Source organism: Polypterus senegalus, chromosome 12 (genome assembly GCF_016835505.1).
Source record: "Polypterus senegalus isolate Bchr_013 chromosome 12, ASM1683550v1, whole genome shotgun sequence".
Lineage (NCBI taxonomy): Eukaryota > Metazoa > Chordata > Cladistia > Polypteriformes > Polypteridae > Polypterus > Polypterus senegalus.
The window spans coordinates 159,021,716-159,045,992 of NC_053165.1; the positions used below are offsets into that span (position 1 = coordinate 159,021,716).

A 24,277-nucleotide genomic window follows, 5' to 3' on the forward strand; every position below is an offset into this window, starting at 1 on the left:
AGTAACAAAGAAAACAAAATCATATGACCATATAAGACAGAAGTGTAATTAGTAGAAGGGTAATGACCATATATACAATATCATAATGTAATTCCCTAATGATGAGTCCAGTGAACAGGTCAGGTGAGTGGGAGGACAGAAAAAAGAAAAGCTCTAGTTAAGCTGGAGAAAGCAAAAACAAAATCTGCAAGGGTCCTAAGGCCAAAATACCACACAGGCCAAAAGAACAAAACAAAAAAAAAATCTAGAAATAAATAAATCCAGGCACAGAAGTCAACAATTGGTAACCAAAGTGATTTATAAAAGTACCAGATTTGGCCAAAAATATTGGTTACTTTACTGTACACTTTATTCAAGTAATGCACTATTCTTCCTGAAAAGCACCCAAATGAAAAGATCTTTTGTCGTCCATACATTCATTTAGACAAACACAAAAAAAAATGCTCAAAAGAGCAAAAAACTATTGCAATCCAAAGGTGAAGAAGTCCCAATGCACTATTCAGAAACCGATATCTGAAAACAGAAGCAAATGTAATCAACACGTTACAAAATATACACACGGTGTAACACTCGGGTTTCTTTTGAGGACTTAGTTAACTGATATGAAGGTTGGAGCACTTCAGATTTTTTGGGTAATTCTTCAAAGAGGACGTTCTCACATTTTTGTTTACTGCATATTTTTGCGACAGGGAGTGAAGTTCAAAAATAGCGGTGATAATAGAATGCGACACTGAGGGCTTTCAGCCAATGAATTATTGTGTCAAGAAATGTGACGGGGCCTCCTTTATACCAACAGCCATACGCATGTATAGAGCCTCACTGGGACTGGGACTACCAAGTCACAAGTTTTCTTTGTCTGTGTTTAGTCATTCTAGTATGTGTAAAGACCATAGTGTGCGTGTGTGTATGTGTGTAAAAGAAAGAAAGTTTGTTCCATCATTTGTTCTTTCCATATGTATTAGTAGACATGGTCGGATAAATAGGAAGGGGGGGCATCAGGTAAGGCATCTAGCTGTAAAAGCACGGCGAAACCTCAACTGAAGAAATCTGGTCAAAATAAAAAAAGGGACGCCATAGAAATTGGAAATAGCTATGGAAGAAAAAGAAGAGGAAGAGGAAGATGAAGAAGAGGAAGTAGAAGTAGACTCCATGCTACACAGCTGGTTTTTAACAGCTCTTTACAATGTCATGTAGTTCAATACGGAGCACAGATAGGTTTATGGGGGCTCAATAGGTTTACATGTACAGACCATTCTAAATCAGGTGATGTGAAAATGGCACCAATTGATGCACTTTTAACAGCTGTGGAAAACCTCTGACTAAGGCCTTGTTCACACGGGCGTTAAGTTTTTGGATAAACGAACTTGCTCTGAACGTCCTAGACGTTTATGTTGCATTTTGTGGTGGCGATCGATTGACTTCTACACCGGCGTTCGTTTGTCTCAGTCTAACGCCAGCCTGCAGCCCAAATTGTAGTTTGTGTGTTAACCTGTGGAGGCAGTGTCGGGAACTGGATATGAAAGCCCTTGTCATTTTATTTGAGGTGCCTCCTTTCAATATGGACCATTTTGCTATGTTAGATATTAATCTTCTTGTTTTAAAATACTGTAATCTGGCGCGTAGGAGAGAAAAAATCGCCCGCTACTGGGTTCATCCTCTGACTGCACAACGTCGGGTTAAAGGAAGTTTTTTTGTGCTTTATGAAGAAATGCGAAAATTTCCGCACAAGTTTTTTAATTACTGTCGGATGTCGGTTTCCACTTTTCATTGCCACATTGCACGCCGATCAACCAATATGCGACTTGGTGTTAGCCCCGAAGAGAGACTACTTGTCACTTTGAGGTAAGGAAACAGCAGTCAGTGTGCGCTTACACGGTGTTATGCACTGAAATGCCCACCCCCCCCCGCGCTCCTCCGAAGCGTAAAATAAACGCGCAGAAAACAAACTAGAGGCGGTTTCCTTGCGTTCGTTGGGTTTTGAACGCCAAGAAAAAGCTGCATGCAACGTTTTTTTGATGCCGTATAAACGCGCAGCCGGACAAACGCACGTCACCAAAGCCTGTGTGAAAACACTCTCATTGACTCCTACGTGTAGAAAACACTCGGCGCTTCATCCGCGCTCACCGGACGCTACAAACGCAAAAAAAACGCTCGATTTTAATGCCCGTGTGAATAAGGCCTAAATGTGTGGTTTTTTTTAATAACAAAAGGGATTCTAAAAAGACAAAATACAGGTAGTACAGCCAGCCATAGTGTAACGCACACTTTCGGAAACTGATTCTGGGTTGTAAGTTGCCTGCTTGTCGGTCGTGATATTGAGTCGCGAATCAACACTGTATTTATTAGGAATGGGTTGCGCACAGTTTGCAAGAGTCTTGCGATGGGTCGCCGTGGACAGTTTAAGCAAAGGACTGGTGGTGCCGATTCTCCAAACCAGGGGGAATTTTTGTCAGCAGCAAGGACACAGTAAAGGGCAAGACTGGGTCATGAGAAAAAAAAAAAAAAAGGACATGTACTTCAGGCTGTGTTTCTTGAGTGATGCTCATAGAACTTCTTTTCTCTTCCACTCACATCCAAATATGCAACCTTTCTAACGTGTGTGTGTGTGTGTTTCTCTATAAGAGCTTTGCGTCTCCTCTGCAGTTTGACTAACTTGTACTGGGGATCCAAGAAGCAGTCAGCCGAGTAATAGAGGAGAATATACACAATATACAGTGAATGCAAAACTGAAACAGTAAAGTAATTTGTACTTTAAGTCACACAGAACATTTCTCCGTGTTAAGGCAGATAAGTTCACAAATTCGCCAATACTTTTCAACAGGGGGTTTTAAAAATTTCAAAACTTTTTGGAGAAATCTCCACAAAAATGGAACTACCTCGACAAATTTCCTTTAAGAATAAGTGTACCATATTTCAATAAGGTTGCTCCACTGAGTACTGAGTTGTTTCATGCCGACAGACAGACAGACATGGCTATCGCAATAGGTGCTCCATGCATTACATGCCAATTGCACTTAAAAAACCAGCAGAAGCAAAGAAATGACAATACCCACAAAACACACCGAAAACCTACTAAAAAAAAAAAAAAAAACATGCTCAGGGACTCAGTAGTAATGTATGGGTGGTCCCATCTCTTGGGGTCCCACTCACAAAACACACGGAACATAAGGGAACAAATTTGCAGACACAGATACATAATAAATATACTATTATTATTATGTAGACATATACTACCTAATAATTAATAAAATGAACAAAGTTAACAGAAAAAACATACATTGGAATAAAACTACGACAAAACAAAAAACAACAATAAAATGAACATAATAAAACATAATAGTGTAGCTATTGAAATAATGTTGGTGATGAACAGAGAGAGAAAAGGATTAGAGCAGGGGTGGGCAATGTCGGTCCTGGAGGGCCACAGTGGCATCAGGTTTTCATTCCAACCCAACTGCTTAATTAGAAACCAATCCCAGACCTCATTTAATTTTATGGCTTGTTAGTATGCAAATTAAAGTTCTTATATCAGAGATTTTTTTACTCTCCAAGGATATCATCCAAATGATTTGAAGCCTAGAACAGGTCATTTTCAGTCTGTCAAATGTTTCTATTAAGCATTTTATTAAATCAAATAGTGCGTGATGAACACACACAGATGTAAATAGAAACAAGCTATTGCTAATAAGGAGCCATTAAAACACAATGCAGCTGTTTAAGTTTGAAATAAGCAATTAAGGGTGGGGAACCTTAACAAGCGAGACCACTGAAATGAAGCATCAAAATGTCACTTGAGTAATAAGGGCTTCAACAGCAATAATTGACTTCTCATTAAAAAACTGGGTTGGAACAAAAACCTGCAGCCACTACGGCCCGCCAGGACCGACATTGCCCACCCCTGGATCAGAGGAAGCTAAAAGGAGTAGAGTAGTAGGAGAGCAAGGAATAGAGAAAGATAAAATGGAGAAGGGTGCAAAAGCAACTGAGACCCAAAGAGCTGTGACATTCCCAGAATGTGTGGAGAAAAGTGCCCAGTGCATTAAAGGAACACTGGTGACAGAATGGATGAGGAGCTAAACCCATCTCACTTGATATTTGGTAATTTAATATTGCTATGTCTGCATGTAGGCCCTCCAACCTGCAGTGGAAAAACTTGGTGGCAGAATTGGCACTCCAGCCACCATAAAAAAAACCTCACACTGTTCCAAATCCATCTGAGCTAGTGTGGTGCTGAGGTGTCACCCGTCGCATGGCTGTACTCGGGTCCTACTCGGGTGTTGTGTGGTGGGTGCGGCAATGGGCAGAGTGGTGGCTCTGAGGGTAAGGATCTGTGCTGGTATCACGAAGGTTGCCGGTTCGAATCCCCGTCACTGCCAAAAGAGATCCTACTCTGCTGGGCCCTTGAGCAAGGTCCTTAACCTTCAATTGCTCCAGGGGCGCTCGCTGTACAATGGCTGACGCTGCGCTCTGACCCCAAGGGGTATGCGAAAACTAACAAATTCCTAATACGAGAAATAAAGAACAATAAAAACAAAACACAATGCGCTGTATCAGCGCCTGCTCCTAACCTCTCTCTCTTCCTCTATGTCTCAACGTCAAATTGCAAATTAATATTCACTAAAATAAGACAGGATCAACATGGCCCTTTTTGTGTCTAAATGAGTTAAAACAGAAGAATAATAACACTTTGTATGTTGAGTTTCTCTAAAACATCTATTTGTTTACCTTTAAATAGAAAATACAACTGTACAAATGGTGTACCGTACCAGACACCTACTCCCCCAAACAAATCACACTGTTCCTACCTTCCCTCTCTCTTGAATACCATCTTCATCCTCCTCCCCATCTTCAGGTTGATTAGCCAGTTTCATGGCCGTCTCCAACACCCCCATTATGCTCTGATCTCCTCCTGAACCATCTGTGCCTTGGATGGGCGGGAATCCTGGAAAATAATTATTGACATAAACGTCACTTTTACAAGCAACACAACAAACTGTATTTGTTTATAGTAATAAGCAACAGAAAAATGATCTACTCTTCAAAAATGATTTGGAAGTCAGCAATTCCTAGTATTATTAATCTCTTATATATACAGTCAACCCTCGTTTATCGCGGTTAATCCGTTCCAGACTCTGCCGCGATAAATGAATTTCCGCGAAGTAGAAACCATATGTTTGTATGGTTATTTTTATATATTTTAAGCCCTTATAAACTCTCCCACACTGTTAACATTATTAGAGCCCTCTAGACATGAAATAACACCCTTTAGTAGTCAAACGTTTAAACTGTGCTTCATTACAAGACAGAGATGGCAGTTCTTTCTCACAATTAAAAGAATGCAAACATATCTTCAAAGGAGCATCGTGAAGAGCAGATAATGTCAGAGAGAGCGCTCGCTAAGAAAATCAAACAAAAAATCAATACATACTTTTAAGTATACAGAAGCACCGCGATAAAGCGGCATTTTGTAGAGGAGCGTCCTATCTTCTAGGCAAACAGCTACTGTGTAAACAGCCCCCTCTGCTCACACCCCCTCCGTCGGGCAGAGAGAGTGAGAGAGACAGAGAGAAGCAAACAAAACAAGCGCCACGCGGGAAGCATATCTTTTAGCATTGAGGAGTTTTAGTTAATATGTAATACATGCTCTGATTGGGTAGCTTCTAAGCCATCCGCCAATAGCGTCCCTTGTATGAAATCAACTGGGCAATCAAACTGAGGAAGCATGTAACCTAAATTAAAAGATCCATTGTCCGCAGAAAGCGCGAACCAGCTTAAAAATCCGTGATATATATTTAGATGTGCTTACATTTAAAATCCGCGATAGAGTGAAGCCGCGAAAGTCGAAGCGCGATATAGCGAGGGATTACTGTATTTCTCTTCTGGTTCGTCCTGCTTCCTCTTCAAAACCGGTCCCCCCACATGCAGCCCACACAGCATTTCTCGATTCCTATTCCTCCTCTTCCAAACCTTCCCCATGCTGTCTGCGGCCTCCCATACACCCCACGCCGCTTTTCTCGATTCCTATTCCTCCTTCGGAATACCGTGTTCCCCGCTCCTCTCTCATGACCCCATTGGTGTCACGTCACCACCCTATATCTAGCCTGACCGTGTGACCTTTCACTTCGGCCATGTGTGTGTCTGGGAGTCTTTTCCATAGCCTGCTACAGGAAGGTACTCTATCGACCATTAGCATTGGTTTTGATCCTTGCTATTTTCGTTATACTGCAACGGTTGTTTCCTAAGCTTTTGTTATAAAATGAACGGCAGTATCTTCTCTGTCGACGTTTTTTTTGTACAACGTCATCTCTATTCCGGGATCCGGCAACTGCCTGTTCCTATCGGTGGGTTATATTTTGACACAAACTGTTGATGAAGGCAATGCACTCTCACTACGACGTAGGGCAGTAGATTTCGTTGCATCACATTGGGACAGATTTAGAGATGTTCTTCCTGTTGTTCTTTTCAATGCAAGTCGAGTTATCACAACAAGTCACTAGTACTACCAATACATGTCAACATCAGGAGTTTATGGTGGTGAAGCTGAAATTGAAGCTCTTTGCCAGATTCTCCATGCTACCATTGTTATTTACTTCAAACACGACCCCAACATCCCACCTTGCATTACGTTTGCAAAGATTAGCGTTTATCTACAACAACCAGTCTTCAGCCACGGTCAGTTGTACGTGGTTTTTTCTAGGTTTAGATCTTTCGACTCCAGCAAAACACCTATTCACAACTGCGTCTTTTAAGAAGTATTTCTTTCTTCTTGATTTCTGAATTCCTTTCTCACCGTTTCCCGTTCCTATTCTTACACCGCCATATGCTACGGGCGCTAGTTAATTTTATTACCATAACCACAGAAGCTGCTTGAAATAGTTCATATAAAAATGAAATAGAGTAGACTTTCCTCTTACACAAGAGTTACGATTCCACGCTTCAATTATAGAGAAAATTCGGAAATGGTGAAATGTCGTTAGACAATCCTTTGTACTGCTCCTAAAATGGATGTAATTGTGGTTTAACTTTTGCCAGTTACTATGTATTTTATGAATATGCCATGAATTAAGAGTCGTCACAAAAGGAAGAATGGGTGTTAGGTCTTCAAAATAAGCTAAGAAGCAAGACCAAAAAAAGGTTGGCCTGAATTCAGCCAAGCCCCAAATACTACCTTGCTGGTTTCAGCCGTAACAGGCCCCAAAAATGTTTTTGTTTTTAGATCCAGACATGAGAAGATCCAGAGCACAAGTAAGACAGATCAATTTATGTACCACGAGAGAAAGAAGGAAAGATCGAGGAAGTAGAGCAGGCAGAGAACTCTTTAATTTGCACACCACCTCATTCTGGGTTGAGTGCAGGCAGCACAAGAGTATGCAGAGGAGCACATCTTGCTTCTTGTCGCCGCATTGTAGAGGATGCCATTTTGGTGTACAGCAAGCCCGCCTTTCGCTCTTCCTTGCAAATCCACGGGCAGCAGTAAGTGTGAAAGAATGAGATCAGTATGGGGCATTTATCCCAGTCACACATGTGCCACAGTGAATGAATCATAGTGCCAAGGTATGGGAGATTCATTTTGCACTGGTGGGGGATGTGAGGGAATGTGGGTACACACTGGGCGTGTCATTCCTCCAAGCACTGCTGTCTGAAAGGTTGTGCAGCAGTGACAAAGACTGATGAACAGGGTGACGGGCTCCTCTTACACAATTTAAGAAAACAATAAAACACATCACTCTGAAATGTATGTTATTTCAATTGATGCACTCGTTTTCTTCCATTTTCTGTTTCAATTTTGTCAGCAACTTGCATAAAGCTAAATTTGCATAACTTGAGGGTCTACTGTACTGTATCAATTCAAACACAAAATGAGCAACAGTCCACACCATTCCCCAACAGTTCTCAGATAACAAATTTAACAAAAACACACTTGGACACTGCAGATGAAATCTTACATTCTTGTTATACATTACACTTCTTTTACACAAACAATGCTTCTTTAAAGAAAATTTCAAAATTGAATCCCAAGAGAAGAAAACATACCTGGTGGCACTGGGAGTTCTGACAGATTGATTGATCTTCCTGCTTTGTGAGCCCGAATGGCATCTTGATATTGCTGGAGAAAATAAATAAAATCTTATATAAGAAGTCATAAAACTGTGTGTGTTCCTAAAGTAACAGAAAACTAAAACAGACAAAAAGTAAGAAAAGGCACTATACGATAAATTGACAGATCGATAGAAAAGGCACTATACAACAGATAGATGTGAAAGGCACCATATGATAAAGCAATAATTATGAAAGGCACTATATGACAGATAGATAGATAGATAGATAGATAGATAGATAGATAGATAGATAGATAGATAGATAGATAGATAGATAAGGCACTATATGTATAATAGACAGACAGGTATACTATATTGCCAAAAGTATTGGGATGCCTGCCTTTACACACACATGAACTTAATTTGAAATCCCACTCTTAATACATAGGCTATAATATAGAGTTGGCTCACCCTTTACAGCTCTAACATCTTCAACACTTCTGGGGAGGCTCTCCACAAGGTGTAGGAGTGTGTTTATGGGAATTTTGGACCATTCTTTAAGGACAGCATTTGTGAGGTAAGGCACTAATGTTGGTCGAGAAGGCCTGGTTCACTCACCATCTCCACCTGAATTATTCCCAAAGGTGTTCTATCGGATTGAAGACCCATTCCATGAAGTTCTCTACACACTGTTCTTGAGCTTTTGGAGGTCTGTAGCTATTGACTCTGCAGAAAGTTGGTAACTTCTGCACACCTTAGCATGCGCTGTCCCCGCTTGGTGATTTTACGTGGCCTATCACTTCGTGGCTGATTGCTGTTGTTCCCAATTGCTTCCTCTTTGTTATAATACCTCTAACAGTTGACCGTGGAATATTTAGTAGCAAGGAAATTTCACAAATGAACTTCTTGCACAGGTGGCATCCTATGACGCTACCAGGCTTGAACTCACTGAGCTTGTGAGAGCGACACATTCTTTCACAAATGTGAAAGGTGCTTGAGTTTATACACCTGTGGGCATGGAAGTGATTGGGACACCTGAATTCAATGATTTGGCGGGGGTCCCAATACTCTTGGCAATATAGAGTATGTATGAAAGGTACAGACAGACATGAAAGGCACAATATAATAGACAGACAGACAGATACGAAAGGAATTATATGATAGATAGATAGATAGATAGATAGATAGATAGATAGATAGATAGATAGATAGATAGATAGATAGATAGATAGATAGATAGATAGATAGATAGATAGATAGATAGATAGATAGATAGATAGATAGATAGAAAAACAGGAAAGGTCATGAAAATTTAGAGCAGCCATAAAACATCCCAAATCCAAACAAACCCGAGCACAAAGCACTCTGATATTAAGAGAGTTTGGCTCTTCTTTGTTTATTTGGATTATGCTGCCCATTCTCTTGCATTATTAGATAAACAACATAATCTGGCAAATACATTTTAGAAAATGTACTGAAGCTTTCAGTAAGATAGAGAAACAACACCCTTGGCACCTCACCTTGACGATACGCTCATGCATTCGAGCCTTGCGGTCGTCTCCTTTGGCTTTAGCTTGAGCAGCTGCACTTTGGTACCTTTCCATTCGTTGCTGCAAGGCCTCAGTCACATTGCGAGGGGCAGGAGGAAGTGCTACAGAGATGGGATAATTAAAACAGATAAGAACATGCTTCACTTAAACATGCAAAATTTCAGTAGTCCAGCCATTCAAGAGTAAAGCAACCCATGGAGTCAGGGCCGACATTGTACTTTCTGATAATCCACAAAAACAGAACAGCCTCATATTATTTAAGAGCAACTTCACGCTAGCCCCAGGAAGGTACCTGAACCTTTTCACCTTCCTCTACATAAATTTGTTTCACCTTCATTTACTTCTTTTGCAGGAAGAAAAATATTTTGCATGTAGTAAAGTGTTATCACATTTGTGTACAAGTTAAAGATTGCCTGGCACAAGTGTTGCCAGGTCCATGATTTTCTCGCCCAGTTGTGTTATTTTTGATTGTCGTCCGTGGAAAAAAACTGTTTTTTTTAGCTACTTTTTTTTCCAAAATAATGTGTTATTTTGGGCTGTTCTTCAACCCCCAACACTTTTTTCCCATATTTCTCATCTGTCCTGCACCCATTCTGCACTTGTTTATGATCTTTACTGTTTTAAAATCTCTGAGGGTGACACACACCCATTCAATCACTCTGAAATACCTCTGAGAGGAGTTTTTGGGCTAATTCGTTATTTTTCAGCCGTCCTTGAGCTATACGTTTTTTAAGGACCCTGTCCGGCACAGACCCCCTTAGCTGTTCTCATTGAAAGCAATTGGGTCAATGGACAGAATGCTGTCCAAACACAAACAAAGTGCATAGAGTCATGTAAAAAAATGAAGTACATGCCGTGAAATGGTTTTCCTTTTTTAACATATGTGGTCTATCAAAATTTGATCTTCACTTAAACAACTTCTGTAGATGAAGGCGATATAAAAAAAAAACATGCTACATTTACATTTTGTAGTCCATTGCATAATTTAAATACAGGGTGAGTCAAAATTATGTTAACATTTGAAGAGCAGAAACAATTTATTCACAAAACATACTTCATATGTGCAAGATGATTTACAGGAATGTCTCAATCTGTCTGCCATCAAGTTCAACACAGAAAAACGAACGAGCAACAGTGCCATTTAAAGCCCGGACACGCATTTTGCAGGGAATTGATGACACCGCAGTCTGTATTTGTCTTTGACACCCACTGCACGTCCAACCTACCTGGAAAGGGGTCTCTCTTTGAACTGCCTTTCCCAAGGTTTCTTCCATTATAGGGCCTGTTAAAGCGCATTGCTGCACCTCTTGTGTGATTTTGAGCTATACAAAAATGTATTGTATTCTGTCCTTCAGGTCATTGATATCACAAACTTTCCTGCTATACAAATGCGCTCCTTCACCATACCCCATTAACCAGAAATCACAGGGCATCAAATCAGGGGAGTGTGGAGGCCATGGCAATAGTCCACCACAACCTAGCCATCGACCTGGAAAGGTGTGGTGGAGATAAAAATAATCCATTAGCGTTAACGTAACTTTGACTCACCCTGTAAACATAAATGCAAACCTCGCATTTGGAACAGGTGTCCCCCCTCGACATTTATCACTATTTCAAATACAAATGATTACATAGCAAAAAATGCACAATCAAGAGACTAAAAAAAAGAGGAAAAAAACACTGCCATAGGAACGGTTTCATTTGTCCAGGATTTTTACAGTCGGCTCCATTTACTCACAGGAGCAGGCTTATCGGTATGTCAGGTACAAGATCAAGTAGCTACAGGTTTTGCACAAGTGGTTTTCGAGATCCATCCTTTATTTAAATATACATGTATGCAAAAATGGAGGCACACACAAGCTCGCATGTTCATGCACACGCACACACACACACACACACACACGCACACACACAAAGAAATGTATAACCGAAGATGGCTAACAGCTTGTTTGTCACACCAGAGCACATACTGAATGATGAAGAGAAGGAAATGAACACACAAACACACACACACCTTTACTGTTTAGTTCATTCAATGTCCTGGTCATTTTGCTCTACATTTATATGCATACATAAAAAAATATTATACAAGTTAATGAATTTGATTGAATATTATTGTGTAGTATAATCTATTGTTGGGTATTGTAAAGTGAAATTTATGTGGCAGTACTGTAAGGGACCATTCCATACTGATTTTCTTACTACTAGCCACAGTACCTGTTAAAAGACAAGTAAAAGAATACAATTACAAAGATCTGATATGTCTTGGATGGCATGGTGGTACAGTGGTAGAAATCAAAAATCATTTCAGCAGGTATTACCCCCTTGCCCAAAGGAATTAGACTGCGGTGCATTGTTCAACGATCCTGAAGCGGAGCATCCATGCTCATCTCCGTCTATTGGCAGAGTCCTGAGCTTGTTGTGTGTGTGTGTGTGTGTGTGTGTGTTTGAACTACCCATAAGCCATTGCAAACATATTTGTGTTGTGCCAGTCTCTATCCAAGTCGGTTTACCACATAATTTTCAAATTGCCTTGACTTTTTGATGTAACCATGTATAATGCGTGTAACAGTTTATGCACTCAAGCATATTTTATACTGATGCCATCAGTCTTATTTTAGTGTCATATAAAGCACTGAGAGTTCTAATTTTCAAAATAAAAAAAACTTTTGTTTTTTTACGCACAGATATAGCGCTGGCTATTATCTAAGATCCAATTTTAATAATGCAGTGGCGTCATCCTAGTTTACCTGTTTCTGTAGCTTGTGGTGTGGGAGAAGACGCTGGAGGTGTAGGCCGAGTGACTGGCACAGACCTGGTCATCACCAGCTCACCTGAAGGAAGAAAGGCGACACAGAATTTAACGGCCCCCAATTTCACTTTTTTTATACATTAATTAAAAAACATTAAAATAATAACACGTTATATAAAACATACCCAGCTACTAATCATAGAACAATTGTGACATATTCACTGAGGTTCTCCAAAATATCTGAATTTCCCCTTGGGATTAATAAAGTATTAATAAAGTATCTATCTATTTATTTATCTAAATAACATCATGTAGCGATTTAAGTGTCCCTAAAGTCTCGCTCTCTACCCCAATACTTATTTCACATGTCTTTGGTCCTTTATGCAAAGAAAAACTTTTCTAACATTTGTGTGAAATTTGCCCTTCACAGGTTTCCAACCATGCCCCTACGTTCATTTTAAAGTAATAAAATCCATTTTAAAATAAGGAAATGGAGTTTAGGAAACCTGCAGAATATTTTAGCTTGCTTTTCTTAGCAAAATCCAATTATGCCACTGGTTCCCAACCTCTTCAATGTCCGCCCAATAAAACATTTGATTTACACTCACACCAATGGCAACATTAATATCACATTTGTAGATAAAGTCAAATTTCCCTTTTTTGAACCACAAACTGAACCACATACACTACTGTGGGTGAACAAATTGAACTCAACAAAAAATTTGGACGTGAGCGTCGGTAGGCTTTACGTCCTCAGAACCAAGTTACCTGAACTACTCTATGACATTTCAGTAATTATTTACCACTCTGATGTTGATCTTCCTGATCATAAAATAAGCCATTACGTTAGCAAGTGATGAGAAGATTGCTGAATTACGGTATTTGAGGGTTCCTCCAGTGCCTCGTTCGCTTGCACGATTTGGATCCAAAACTAATCACCACATCGTCATTACAGGCTTAAGTTTCAAGGTTGGTATTTTTCCATCCAGCCATTTTAGCTCTAGACCGTCCTCAAGAAACTGTGACACAAAGACAGACACGCACCCATCATCGAGATATTGATGTTTTCGGTATCAGGGGACCCCTAAAACGCGGAGATTCGTCGAAAACCGGAGATGGCAATTTTTGACAAATCTAAAGCTTTCACTCTCCCCCATAAACGATAGGTTACAATGGGGGAGAGTGCAAAGCAAAAATAAGCTTTTAACTCAAGTGCACAAAATTTACATATAAATTGAGCAATTTATGAGTTATAAAACTCATTAATCTTGTAAAGGTGTCCCCTGGGAAGCTTAACATAAACAATTGACAATCGGGGAACTGGGGTATCTCAAGAAGCATCAAGCACCGTGAGGAAATAACACATGATCAACGATCAAGAGATTTGGGTGAATTGGAGACCCCCTTGAAGAAACAGGAGCATTGCTAAGCAATGAAACACAGTCGCCAAGTTTTGCCCAAATGATAACACTGGCACTGCAGTTCAAAAACAAATGCGCCACACAGTTAAAATTGCTACGCTACTGCCAGGACCACCAGCAGGAGAGATGGGCTAAATTCAAGCAGCAGGTGCTGCATCCAATTCAGTCCCCCTTCTCCCCCCCGGTAAAACATGCCAATGAAACTTCAAAGTCAGTGATGTTTCATGATCAGGGCTTGCACAGAAATCAATACTAAATCTTCAGCACTTCAATACATATCACTATAAAATCCAAATTCCAAAGAAAAATGTTATTTGCCTTTACAAACACTTCACCCGCAGCATGGAACACGCGACAACGTGCATTTCTGTGGCTCATTCAGAGGTGACAATTGCCCGCACAATGCTCGATTCTTTTCATATCGTACAATGGCCTTCAAATGACGGCACACAGCAAGACACTGATTGCACCACAAAACAGCTGGACGATGCACCACACTCAATTTTGGCGAATCGTGATGCAGCCTTGCTCTTTACCGCACCCCAGGTCAGGGACCCTTGAATTAGACCAACCCATTGGTAGGCTCACAACAGTATAATGAAGGAATTTATCATGGCATCAGAATCTGTTTCACATACTCACCAGGAGGAGGTGCTATATTATTGATGTCTACCGGTTCTCCTTTATCCAGAGATTCAAGCACTGGGTCAAATTTCTGCAAATGAACAAAACGTTTTGTATCAAAAACATCTCGTAGTATCCAGGAAATACAACTGACATGTAAACGGTGTTTGATAGCACAATGAATGATAAGGTAGCCTTCTCAGTGGAGTCTGCATGTTCTTCCTCTCCTTGCATGGCTTTCCTCCCACTGTCCAAATATACCCAGTACCCTGCCGCCATGCCACAGTTCTGAAGTAATCTGGTGCACACTTATGTGCAAGTGCTTGTACGCGTGCATCTATAGAAGGAAATCTGATTATGTGTGGTCTTCTGCGTTGAGCCTGCTGACCTAAAACTGGGCTGAGTGGGTTTGTGAATAGAAAGATGAATAGATGGACTGCTGACGGTAGGTCCTTGTGTAAGTCAGACAATGCCAGAACTTAAATAATGTATTTGAGATCACTGAGAAGGGGAAGGCCCAGAATGCACAAGTGCATAAGAGAATAAGGATATCAGAGCACGTGAATTATGAAACAAAATGCCTTTACAGTGCCTCAGTTGGCTTCTTCATTAAACATATGCCAAATGGCGGTGTCATCTTCTTTCTTTCTTCTTCTTTTGGCTGCGCCCATATTAAGGGCTGCCATAGTGGATCATATGTCTCCACCTATCCCTGTCTTTTACATTATCTTCTGCCACACCGACTGCCTTCACCTTCATGTCCTCCTTCACCACATCCATAAACCCCCTGTTTGGCCTTTCTCTTTTCCTCTTGCCTGGCAGTTCCATCCTCAACATCATTTTCCTGATGTACCCCACGTCCAGACCAGCTCAATCCAGCCTCTCTCATTTTCTCACCAAACTGTCGTACCTGTGGTGTCCCCTCATTCCTAATCCTGTCTACCCTCGTTACTCTGACCGAAAGTCAACTCCGCGACTTCCAGCTGTGCTTCCTGTCTTTTTGTCAGTGCCGATGTCTCAAAACCATACAACACAGCTGGTCTCACTACCGTTTTACAGACCTTCCTCTTCACCCTTGCAGATACTCTTCCATCACATTTCACTCCTGTCACTCTTCTTCAGTCCCAGTCCACCCTGCCTGCACTCTCCCTTGCTTTGGACTGCTGAACTCAAGTATTTCAATTTGTCTCCCTTCACCACCTCTGCTCCCTGCAGTCACACCCTTCCACCACCTTGTACTCCGTCTTTCTCCTACTGACTCTCATTCCCTTTCTCTCCAGTGCGTACTGCCACCTCTCCAGGTTCGCTTCAAGCTGCTGTCTACTCTTACTGCGCCACCATGCCTCCCTATGGTAAAATCTTGTTTTATTTAATTACTTTTTGGATGACACCAGATGGCAACTTACTATGCTTACACCAGACAACTGCAGCATCATCTTGTTAACAGCACCTCACGAGGGCTGGAAAATTAGATACTTCTATGAGTGGCTGGAACTGGCCCTTGGCACAGATGCCAATGCCCCACAGGCCATAGTTTGCCCACTCCTGTCTTAAAGGCAAGAGTGGCATTTGGGGGTGGCAAGTGGGGCGACCACCCCAGGCCCCGCTTCTTGAGGTCCGTGTGTCCCGTTCGAGTGGAATTGTATATTCTTCAGTATATATATATGTGTATATATATATATGTATATATATATATCTATATACAGTGGAACCTCGGTTTGAGAGCATAATTCGTTCCGGAAACGTACTCGCAATCCAAAGCACTCATATATCAAAGCGAATTTCCCCATAAGAAATAATGGAAACTCAGATGATTCGTTCCACAACCCAAAACTATTCATTTAAAAATGATTAATACAAAATATAAAGTAAAATACATAATACAAATTAACCTGCACTTTACCTTTAAAAAGAATCACGGTTGGTGTGAGTTTCTAAACTCATGTGGGATTCCACCCAACGGGACGACACGTGGAATAGGGCATCCCAAAGCAATCGCAGTCTCCCAGCGCTGTAGCAGTTCGCCGTATAAGCGCATCCATAAAGATCGCAGACATGCTATAAGTGCCTGTCGTCAATGGGTCATACAAGGAACATTATAAAGATCCCGCTACAATAAATCACAGCGCTGTTGCTGTTTCAAGCTGAATGAAGCTGGTGTTAAAGTACTGAGACTCAGCTTCGTGTTTTGGGGAGCAAGATGGGGACTCGCACTTCACAGCGCGCACTCACACACAGTCACAATGCTGTAGTAAATAGTATACGCTCGTAAGGATGTTGACTATATGAGTGAGGCACACAGACTCAGACGGAGAATAGGAGACGACTGCCAGAGAGAGAGACGGGCGAGCGAGCGAGCGAGATAAGGAGAGAGAGAGAGAGAGGCGCTGGGCGAACGAGATAAGGAGAGAGAGAGAGAGAGAGAGAGAGAGAGAGAGAGAGAGAGACGGGCGGCGGAGCGATAAGAGAGAGAGAGAGAAGAACCATCAGCTCAGTTGTGATCACATGATGCTCAGCATACAAAGTGTATCCATACTACTCATATTGAAAGACATCGCTCGTTTATCAAGTCAAAATTTATTAAAAATTTTTGCTCGTCTTGCAAAACACTCGTAAACCAAGTTACTCGTAAACCGAGGTTCCACTGTATGTGTGTGTGTGTATATATATATATATATATATATATATTGTCACAAGAACGAGACATGGACAGATAAAGAGTTGGGGCAGCCACCCGTATAATGTGGTATCCTGGCTGCAAAAGGTCGTTTATCAAATAATCAGCACTGAAGTGCATTCAACCGAGTCCAGAACAAGACTGAGGAAACAAAGGAAAAGGGGCAGGTTTTAAAGGGGGAGACAGGAAGTGAGGTCATATGGATCCGCACGTGGTCTTCCACCATTGGTTCATAGCCGGACGTGACATCAGAGGGACTGGAGCTGGTGTGGCCGACTTCCATTGGCTCAGTCCCGGAAGTGATGTCAGGAGAGCCAGGTGAAATCCCCTGGGAATGGTCTACAGGCAAGGGAGAAAAAGAGTCAGTGCACTCTGCCACACCCGGCATGCCTCGAACTGCCTTCACTCAAGCCCTTTAGCTGCCTCCCATGCGCGTGTGTGACAAGATATATATATATATATATATATATATATATATATATATATATATATGTTGTGTGTGTGTGTGTGTGTGTGTATATATATGTGTGTGTGTGTATTATATATATATTTTTTTTTTTTTGAGATGCTTCTAAGAGGGACACTATTAAAAATTCCACACATGTACGTCATTCAAAACATTCCATAGTCCACCTTCAGCACCCAAAAAGGCTCGCTAGTATAATTCCTTCCTAACATAGGTAGATCCCATTAGTCACTGAGTTGGCTACTCCTATTCATAGTAAAAGACACTGCATCTCGATTAGACTACGAAGATGTCTTCAATGATTTTCGTTTCTGACCCTGGAAACCGGTAAAGAGATTTCACGATGATACCTCTTCTATGTTCATTTCACACTTCCTGTCAAAACACTGAAACTCACATTTTATTTGTAGGCCATAAACATGCCCGATTATTAATGCACAAAAACATGATATTAGGCTGACATGACATCAACGTGAGTTATGACTACGACCTCCTGCATATCGAGGCTCAGAGGATACTTGCAATTTGTAGACTTTTCTAGAAGAGGCACCGCATTGCATTTCGCACTGTCCTGGTAATGTCATGAATTATAAATTGCACTTTTTGTAATAGATTACCTCGTTATATTTTGCTAAAGTCCACATGTTATCTTGCCAAAATTTGGCTGCATACTGTAATGAGAAAATCCAGTGTATGTGAACATTATTTTTTATTAAATTCATGCGCGAGTTTATACAGTTCACACATACTGGTAACGGCGTTTGATGTAACCGGCTCCACCTGGGGTTGGTCAGCACTAGGCCCCCACACACCCCTAAGGTTGCTTCTGCCTAAAGAACCCCTATAATTAAGCACCTTGAGCATGGGAAAGGTGCTATATAAATAAAATGTATTAAAATGTATTATTATTATTATGTGCACCAGAGATTGAGTAACTGTTCATAAACAACTATTTCTGCAGTAAAAACTACTCGGTTTATTGAAATCACACTCCATTGAGAGTGCAGGGCACATCATCCAGACAAAGCCATAAACGCTGCCCCCAGTGCAGTCCATTAGCAAAAGCAAAGTGAACGCAAATTACTGAAGGGATGAGCAACAGACAGCGAGAAATCAGACACGTACTATTCAGATAAGATTTCCTTTAGAAATGAAAGTAAACTCCATCACCCTTCAACCTGTCTAGCCAACAACAACAACAAAAAATGCAAGTAGGCAGCCAATAACAATTAAAGTTAAGCCCGTTTTCATTCCAGAAAATACAAAGGGAACTGCAAATCATTAAAACATCCTGAGAAAGGAAACTATTAGAATGGCTTTTTCATTAAGTATTTGATCATTTCATTTTAATTTCATTAATAAACATTAAAATATTCAAAATACCCAATTTTACTTATACTTGTGAAACAAAACTGCGGACTCCACACTTTCTTTAAAGTCTATGGTCTGTTCTACTTAACTGTTCTTGCAAATCTGATCACTGGTTATTTATAAACCTATTCTGACTTCACATGCTCAATGTGAAAAAAAATTAAGAAAACGGTTCAATATGGCACACAATGTCCTGAGCACAAACATTACAGCGTATCATTCATGCTCCCCTAGTGTGATGGTCACGCCTCACATCATCTTCACGGTGTTTGCGTAATTCCTCCTTTTCTATTCTAAATGGGAATTCGTTTTGTAGATATAATCACCCCTGTCCCCAGATTGCACTCAAAATACTGCAATTCTTGTACAATCTGACTTAAACAATTCCCTCGCACTCAATAATTATGATGATGGATTTGGTTACACCCCAATTAAAACTGTGTTATGGTACACTGACTTCAGAAGAGAAGAACAAATGAGCTGAAAATGAATTAAAAGGTTTTTGTGCTTGTTAATCTTCTAAGTTAAGTAAACATTTTGGAATAGTGCTAAAGAAACAAAATGTACTTTGTAGCTACCTCTGTTCTTTATCACATTAAATCAAATCAAAATTCAGCTGTCACATACAATTATACACTACCAGTCAAAAGTTTTACAACACCTCAGTTTTTCCAGTTTCCCTTCAAATTTAATCGGTTGAACTGCAATGAATGACCTAAAATGGTAAAAAGGTAAGCTGTAAACAGCCAGAGGTTTAAATTTAAAGTTTAGGAGGTTAGCAACAACTGGAAAAAAAGGAAATATCAGAATACTACAAATGGGCCTTCTTCAGGGGACAATTAATTAGGTTACAACCTACAGAAGTTCTACAGCAATTAAAGTAAATGGAGCCTTGCAAGTTGAAGCAAAGCTTCATTTGTCCCACTCAGGCTCCTTCCATCCTGTAATGTGTGCAGTTGCCTAATCACGAACCCCAGAGCACTAATGAGGCAACTGGCTGAACTGCACACGCCTGCACGTTAAAGTGTGCTCCGCCAATCACTCCATCGACATCCTAGGGTTGCTCGTTCACACTACCATACTCACCAATGCCCATCCCAAGCCAACAGTTCACTGTTTTTTAATTAAAATTAGCACCCCACCATGGACCACTATCTCACCTTACCACCAACACGTAATGGACTGGAAGAAAGTGGCCTGTGACTCAAGATCAAGAAGGCAGAACACATGGATGGAAATACTCACACTGATGGCCAACCGCTCAACAAGGCCACCCAATTCAGGTACCTGGGCTCACTTGTCTGCTCCAGTGGCGGCTCCATTCCCGATGCTTAAGCAGGGGTCAACGTCGTGTGGCTGAATTGGCTCCAAGTCACTGGACTGGAGGATGCCGATCTACCGGAATGTGAAAGTCTATAGAACTGTGGTACGCTCATTTGCCTTGGATGGAACGGAATGCTGGCCTACAACTACTACGCACAAACAAGACCTCCATATCACGGAGATGAAAATTCTTCACTGGACTCTTGGACGACGTCACTGAGAACAATGTGCGAAGAATCATGGGAATGGTGCAAAACATTAAGTGATGGGTCATGCATGTGGTTCACAGCGATGACTAAATGGTTGCAAAGACAGCCTCTTGCCTTAGTCCAAGGAGAAAACGGCCCTATGGGTGGACGAACAAATGACGTGCCCCTTAAGATGCCCTGAATTAATATAAGTGGAGACTGGTATACTGAAAAACAGACCCTAAGCAAGTGTTGGATAAACTCTAAGACAAAGAAATATAGTTGTGCTTGAAAGTTTGGGAACCCTTTAGAATTTTCTATATTTCTGCGTAAATATGACCTAAAACATCATCAGATTTTCACTCAAGTCCTAAAAGTAGATAAAGAGAAACCAGTTAAACAAATGAGACAAAATATTATACTTGGTCATTTATTTATTGAGGAAAATGATCGAATATTAGATATTTGTGAGTGGCAAAAGTATGTGAACCTTTGCTTTCAGTATCTGGTGTGACCCCCAAATTACTGCAACTAAATGTTTCCAGTAACTTTTGCTCATTCCTGCTCAACGGCTTGGAGGAATTTGAGCCCATTCCTCCGTACAGAACAGCTTCAACTCTGGGATGTTGGTGGGTTTCCTCACATGAACTGCTCGCTTCAGGTCCTTCCACAACATTTCGATTGGATTAAGTTCAGGACTTTGACTTGGCCATTCCAAAACATTCACTTTATTCTTCTTAACCATTCTTTGGTAGAACGACTTGTGTGCTTAGGGTCGTTGTCTTGCTGCATGACCCACCTTCTCTTGAGATTCAGTTCATGGACAGATGTCCTGACATTTTCCTTTAGAATTCTCTGATATAATTCAGAATTCATTGCTCTATCAATGAAGGCAAGTCGTCCTGGCCCAAATGTAGCACAACAGGCCCAAACCGTGATACTACCACCACCACGTTTCACAGATGGGATAAGGTTCTTATGCTGGAATGCAGTGTTTTCCTTTCTCCAAACATAACGCTTTTCATTTAAACCAAAAAGTTCTATTTTGGTCTAATCCGTCCACAAACATTCTTCCAATAGCCTTCTGGTTTGTCCACGTGATCTTTAGCAAACTGCAGACGAGCAGCAATGTTTTTATGGAGAGCAGTGGCTTTCTCCTTGCAACCCTGCCATGCACACCATTGTTGTTCAGTGTTCTCCTGATGGTGGACTCATGAACATGAACATTAGCCAATGTGAGAGAGGCCTTCAGTTGCTTAGAAGTTACCCTGGGGTCCTTTGTGACCTCGCCGACTATTACACGTGTGCCTTGCTCTTGGAGTGATCTTTGTTGGTCGACCACTCCTGGGGAGGGTAACAATGGTCTTGAATTTCCTCCATTTGTACACAATCTGTCTGACTGTGGATTGGTGGAGTCCAAACTCTTTAGAGATGGTTTTGTAACCTTTTCCAGCCTGATGAGCATCAACAACTCTTTTTGTGAGGTCCTCAGAAATCTCCTTTGTTCGTGCCATGTGTTGTGAAGAGCAGACTTTGATAGATCCTGTTCTTTAAATAACACAGGGTGCCCACTCACACCTGATTGGCATCCCATTGACTCGAATTTCACCTTCAAACTAACTGCTAATCTTAGAGGTTCACATACTTTTGCCACTCACAAATATGTAATATTTGATCATTTTCCTCAATAAATAAATGACCAAGTATAATATTTTTGTCTCATTTGTTTAACTGGTTTCTCTTTATCTACTTTCAGGACTTGAGTGAAAAGCTGATGATGTTTTAGGTCATATTTATGCAGAAATATAGAAAATTCTAAAGGGTTCACAAACTGTCAAGCACAACTGTAAGATATACACCCACTCCACTGTAACATACTGCACAGTATAGACAAACCAGATTTGCTGTACTTTAGAACTAATGCAAGGGACCACATAGGGACATTTCACTATGCATAATTTTCAACTATATAACTAACTAATGTCGCACACGTATGCATGGAAAGCGGGGGTGTCTAGCTAATGCTAAAACTCAAGTTCGGGGGGCAATCAAATGTGCCTTTTTTCCCCACACTTACAGGAGCAGTAAGACACTTCTTCCTCTTCCGGCCTCAGACCACGCCCCCTGATGAACTCACTTCCGCTTCCCCTCCAGATGACCCGCCTCTTCCTTTCCCTCAGCTATAAAAACCCACCACGTTTGCTCTGCAAGGACTCAGTCGGAAAAGACCACTCCGCAGAGCACCAAGCAACTTTTTCTTTAAATATAAGGGATGGAACCACCAAACCTTTTTCTTTGTCTTGGTTTCTTATACTAACTAATTAACTTATCTCTCACACAGGATGAGGTTCCACTGTACTTGTAAAGTGTCATAAGATAATGTTTACTCAATGAAGACTGTTATCCAATTTGAAGAATTGCTACAACAATTTCCAGAAAGTGCCTACATAACGCTGGTCTATATCACTACCAAATAAGACTGACGAACTGGCTGTGCTGGTGAAAAATGTCAGGACCTACACAGAATGCAGTTTGTTGTGTTTTTGTGAACCGTGGCTAACTACTAACATCCCAGATGCTAACGTTGAGCTACCTGGCCGGGTTTAGCACAGTTAGAGTGGACAGAGACGCAAATACCTGTGGGAAGAAGAAAGGAGGAGGACTCGCTCTTTATGTGAACACAAGGAGGTGCAACCCTGGACATGTAAACGTCAAAATCTCCACTTGCTGCAGGGACATCGAACTGTTGGCCGTAAGTCTGCGTTGTGAATTTCCCCTTGGGATTAATAAAGTATCTATCTTTCTATCTATCTATCTATCTATCATGTACATGCTCTACTTTAATGCATAGACTTGGTCAAATAAGTAACAACCAAAATAATGGAGGAAGAGCATGGGCTCTCATGACAATTATAGATGCAAAGAGTCATGACAAGAACAAATGACTTACAAGAGAAAACTGTTGCGGAATCTCTGATAAAAGCTTTAGCACCCAGCAGCCATGAATAATGGAATAACACTTGAGTGTTACAGAAAGAGATTTACCTTAGCAATAATGTAATATTTCTTCGCTAGTTCATTGTCCCCACTTTGTTTGGCCTGTAGGGCTGCCAGTTTATACTCCCTCTGCCGACTCAGTAAAAGTCCTTTCACACCTTTGGGAAATAAAGTGGACATGAAAGATGTATTAATTTAATGAAATAAAAACCAATTAAAGTAATGACTGCATCCTGACCAATAACACCACCCTTAATCTAGCTAATGAATGATGCAGGTTTTTTTAGTTCATTTTTCTGAAAACTGTCCAACAAATGATAGAAGCCGTGACCTCCAGGGAGCGCCACCAATCCCCCAAACACCAGACACAACCACATAGTCCCGAGTGTAAATTAATATTTTCTTATTCAAGAATTCCTCTTTCACATTGCACACAGCAATCTTCAATTTACAATATCTCCCTCTTCTCCACTAGGTGAGCTTTGCCCTGTACCTCCCGATTCTGACTCACCTGGATGAGGTCAAGCAACTTCTTTTCTGTTGGACCCGGGAGTACATCCTGCGCCATAGCACTGAACGCTGGAAGCCCCATTAAACAGGGAGTCCTTCTCCCTGTAACACCCTCTGTGGGAAATCCAAGGACCCCAAAAGGGTTGCTCCTCAGGACTACAAATCCCATGAATCCCTGCAGGTGTCCATACTGGGCCCACACCAGAGTTGCACTGCCTCCTATTGTAGTGTGGAAAGAACTAAACTTGACAAACAACCTCCCCCATCCATCCATTAATCCTAATCAGTTGGGGTGCCAATCCATCCACCATGGCACTTACAAAGCACATAAAGGATTGTAATCTAAACCTATACCTTAA

At 41.1% G+C, this 24,277-nt stretch overlaps 1 protein-coding gene across 2 annotated transcripts in view; it reads right to left on the bottom strand.

Moving 5' to 3' along the window:
* Positions 1–24,277, bottom strand: part of cc2d1a (coiled-coil and C2 domain containing 1A) — a 107,351-nt gene that overhangs the window by 47,754 nt on the left and 35,320 nt on the right. For both annotated transcript variants that reach the window (XM_039770482.1, XM_039770483.1), the window contains exons 7-12: positions 23,457–23,566; positions 14,405–14,477; positions 12,340–12,423; positions 9,560–9,690; positions 8,035–8,107; positions 4,806–4,942 (exon numbers count right to left, since the gene is read on the bottom strand). In XM_039770482.1, coding sequence (XP_039626416.1) covers positions 4,806–4,942; positions 8,035–8,107; positions 9,560–9,690; positions 12,340–12,423; positions 14,405–14,477; positions 23,457–23,566 — 608 coding nt within the window. The remainder of the gene's footprint in view (positions 1–4,805; positions 4,943–8,034; positions 8,108–9,559; positions 9,691–12,339; positions 12,424–14,404; positions 14,478–23,456; positions 23,567–24,277) is intronic.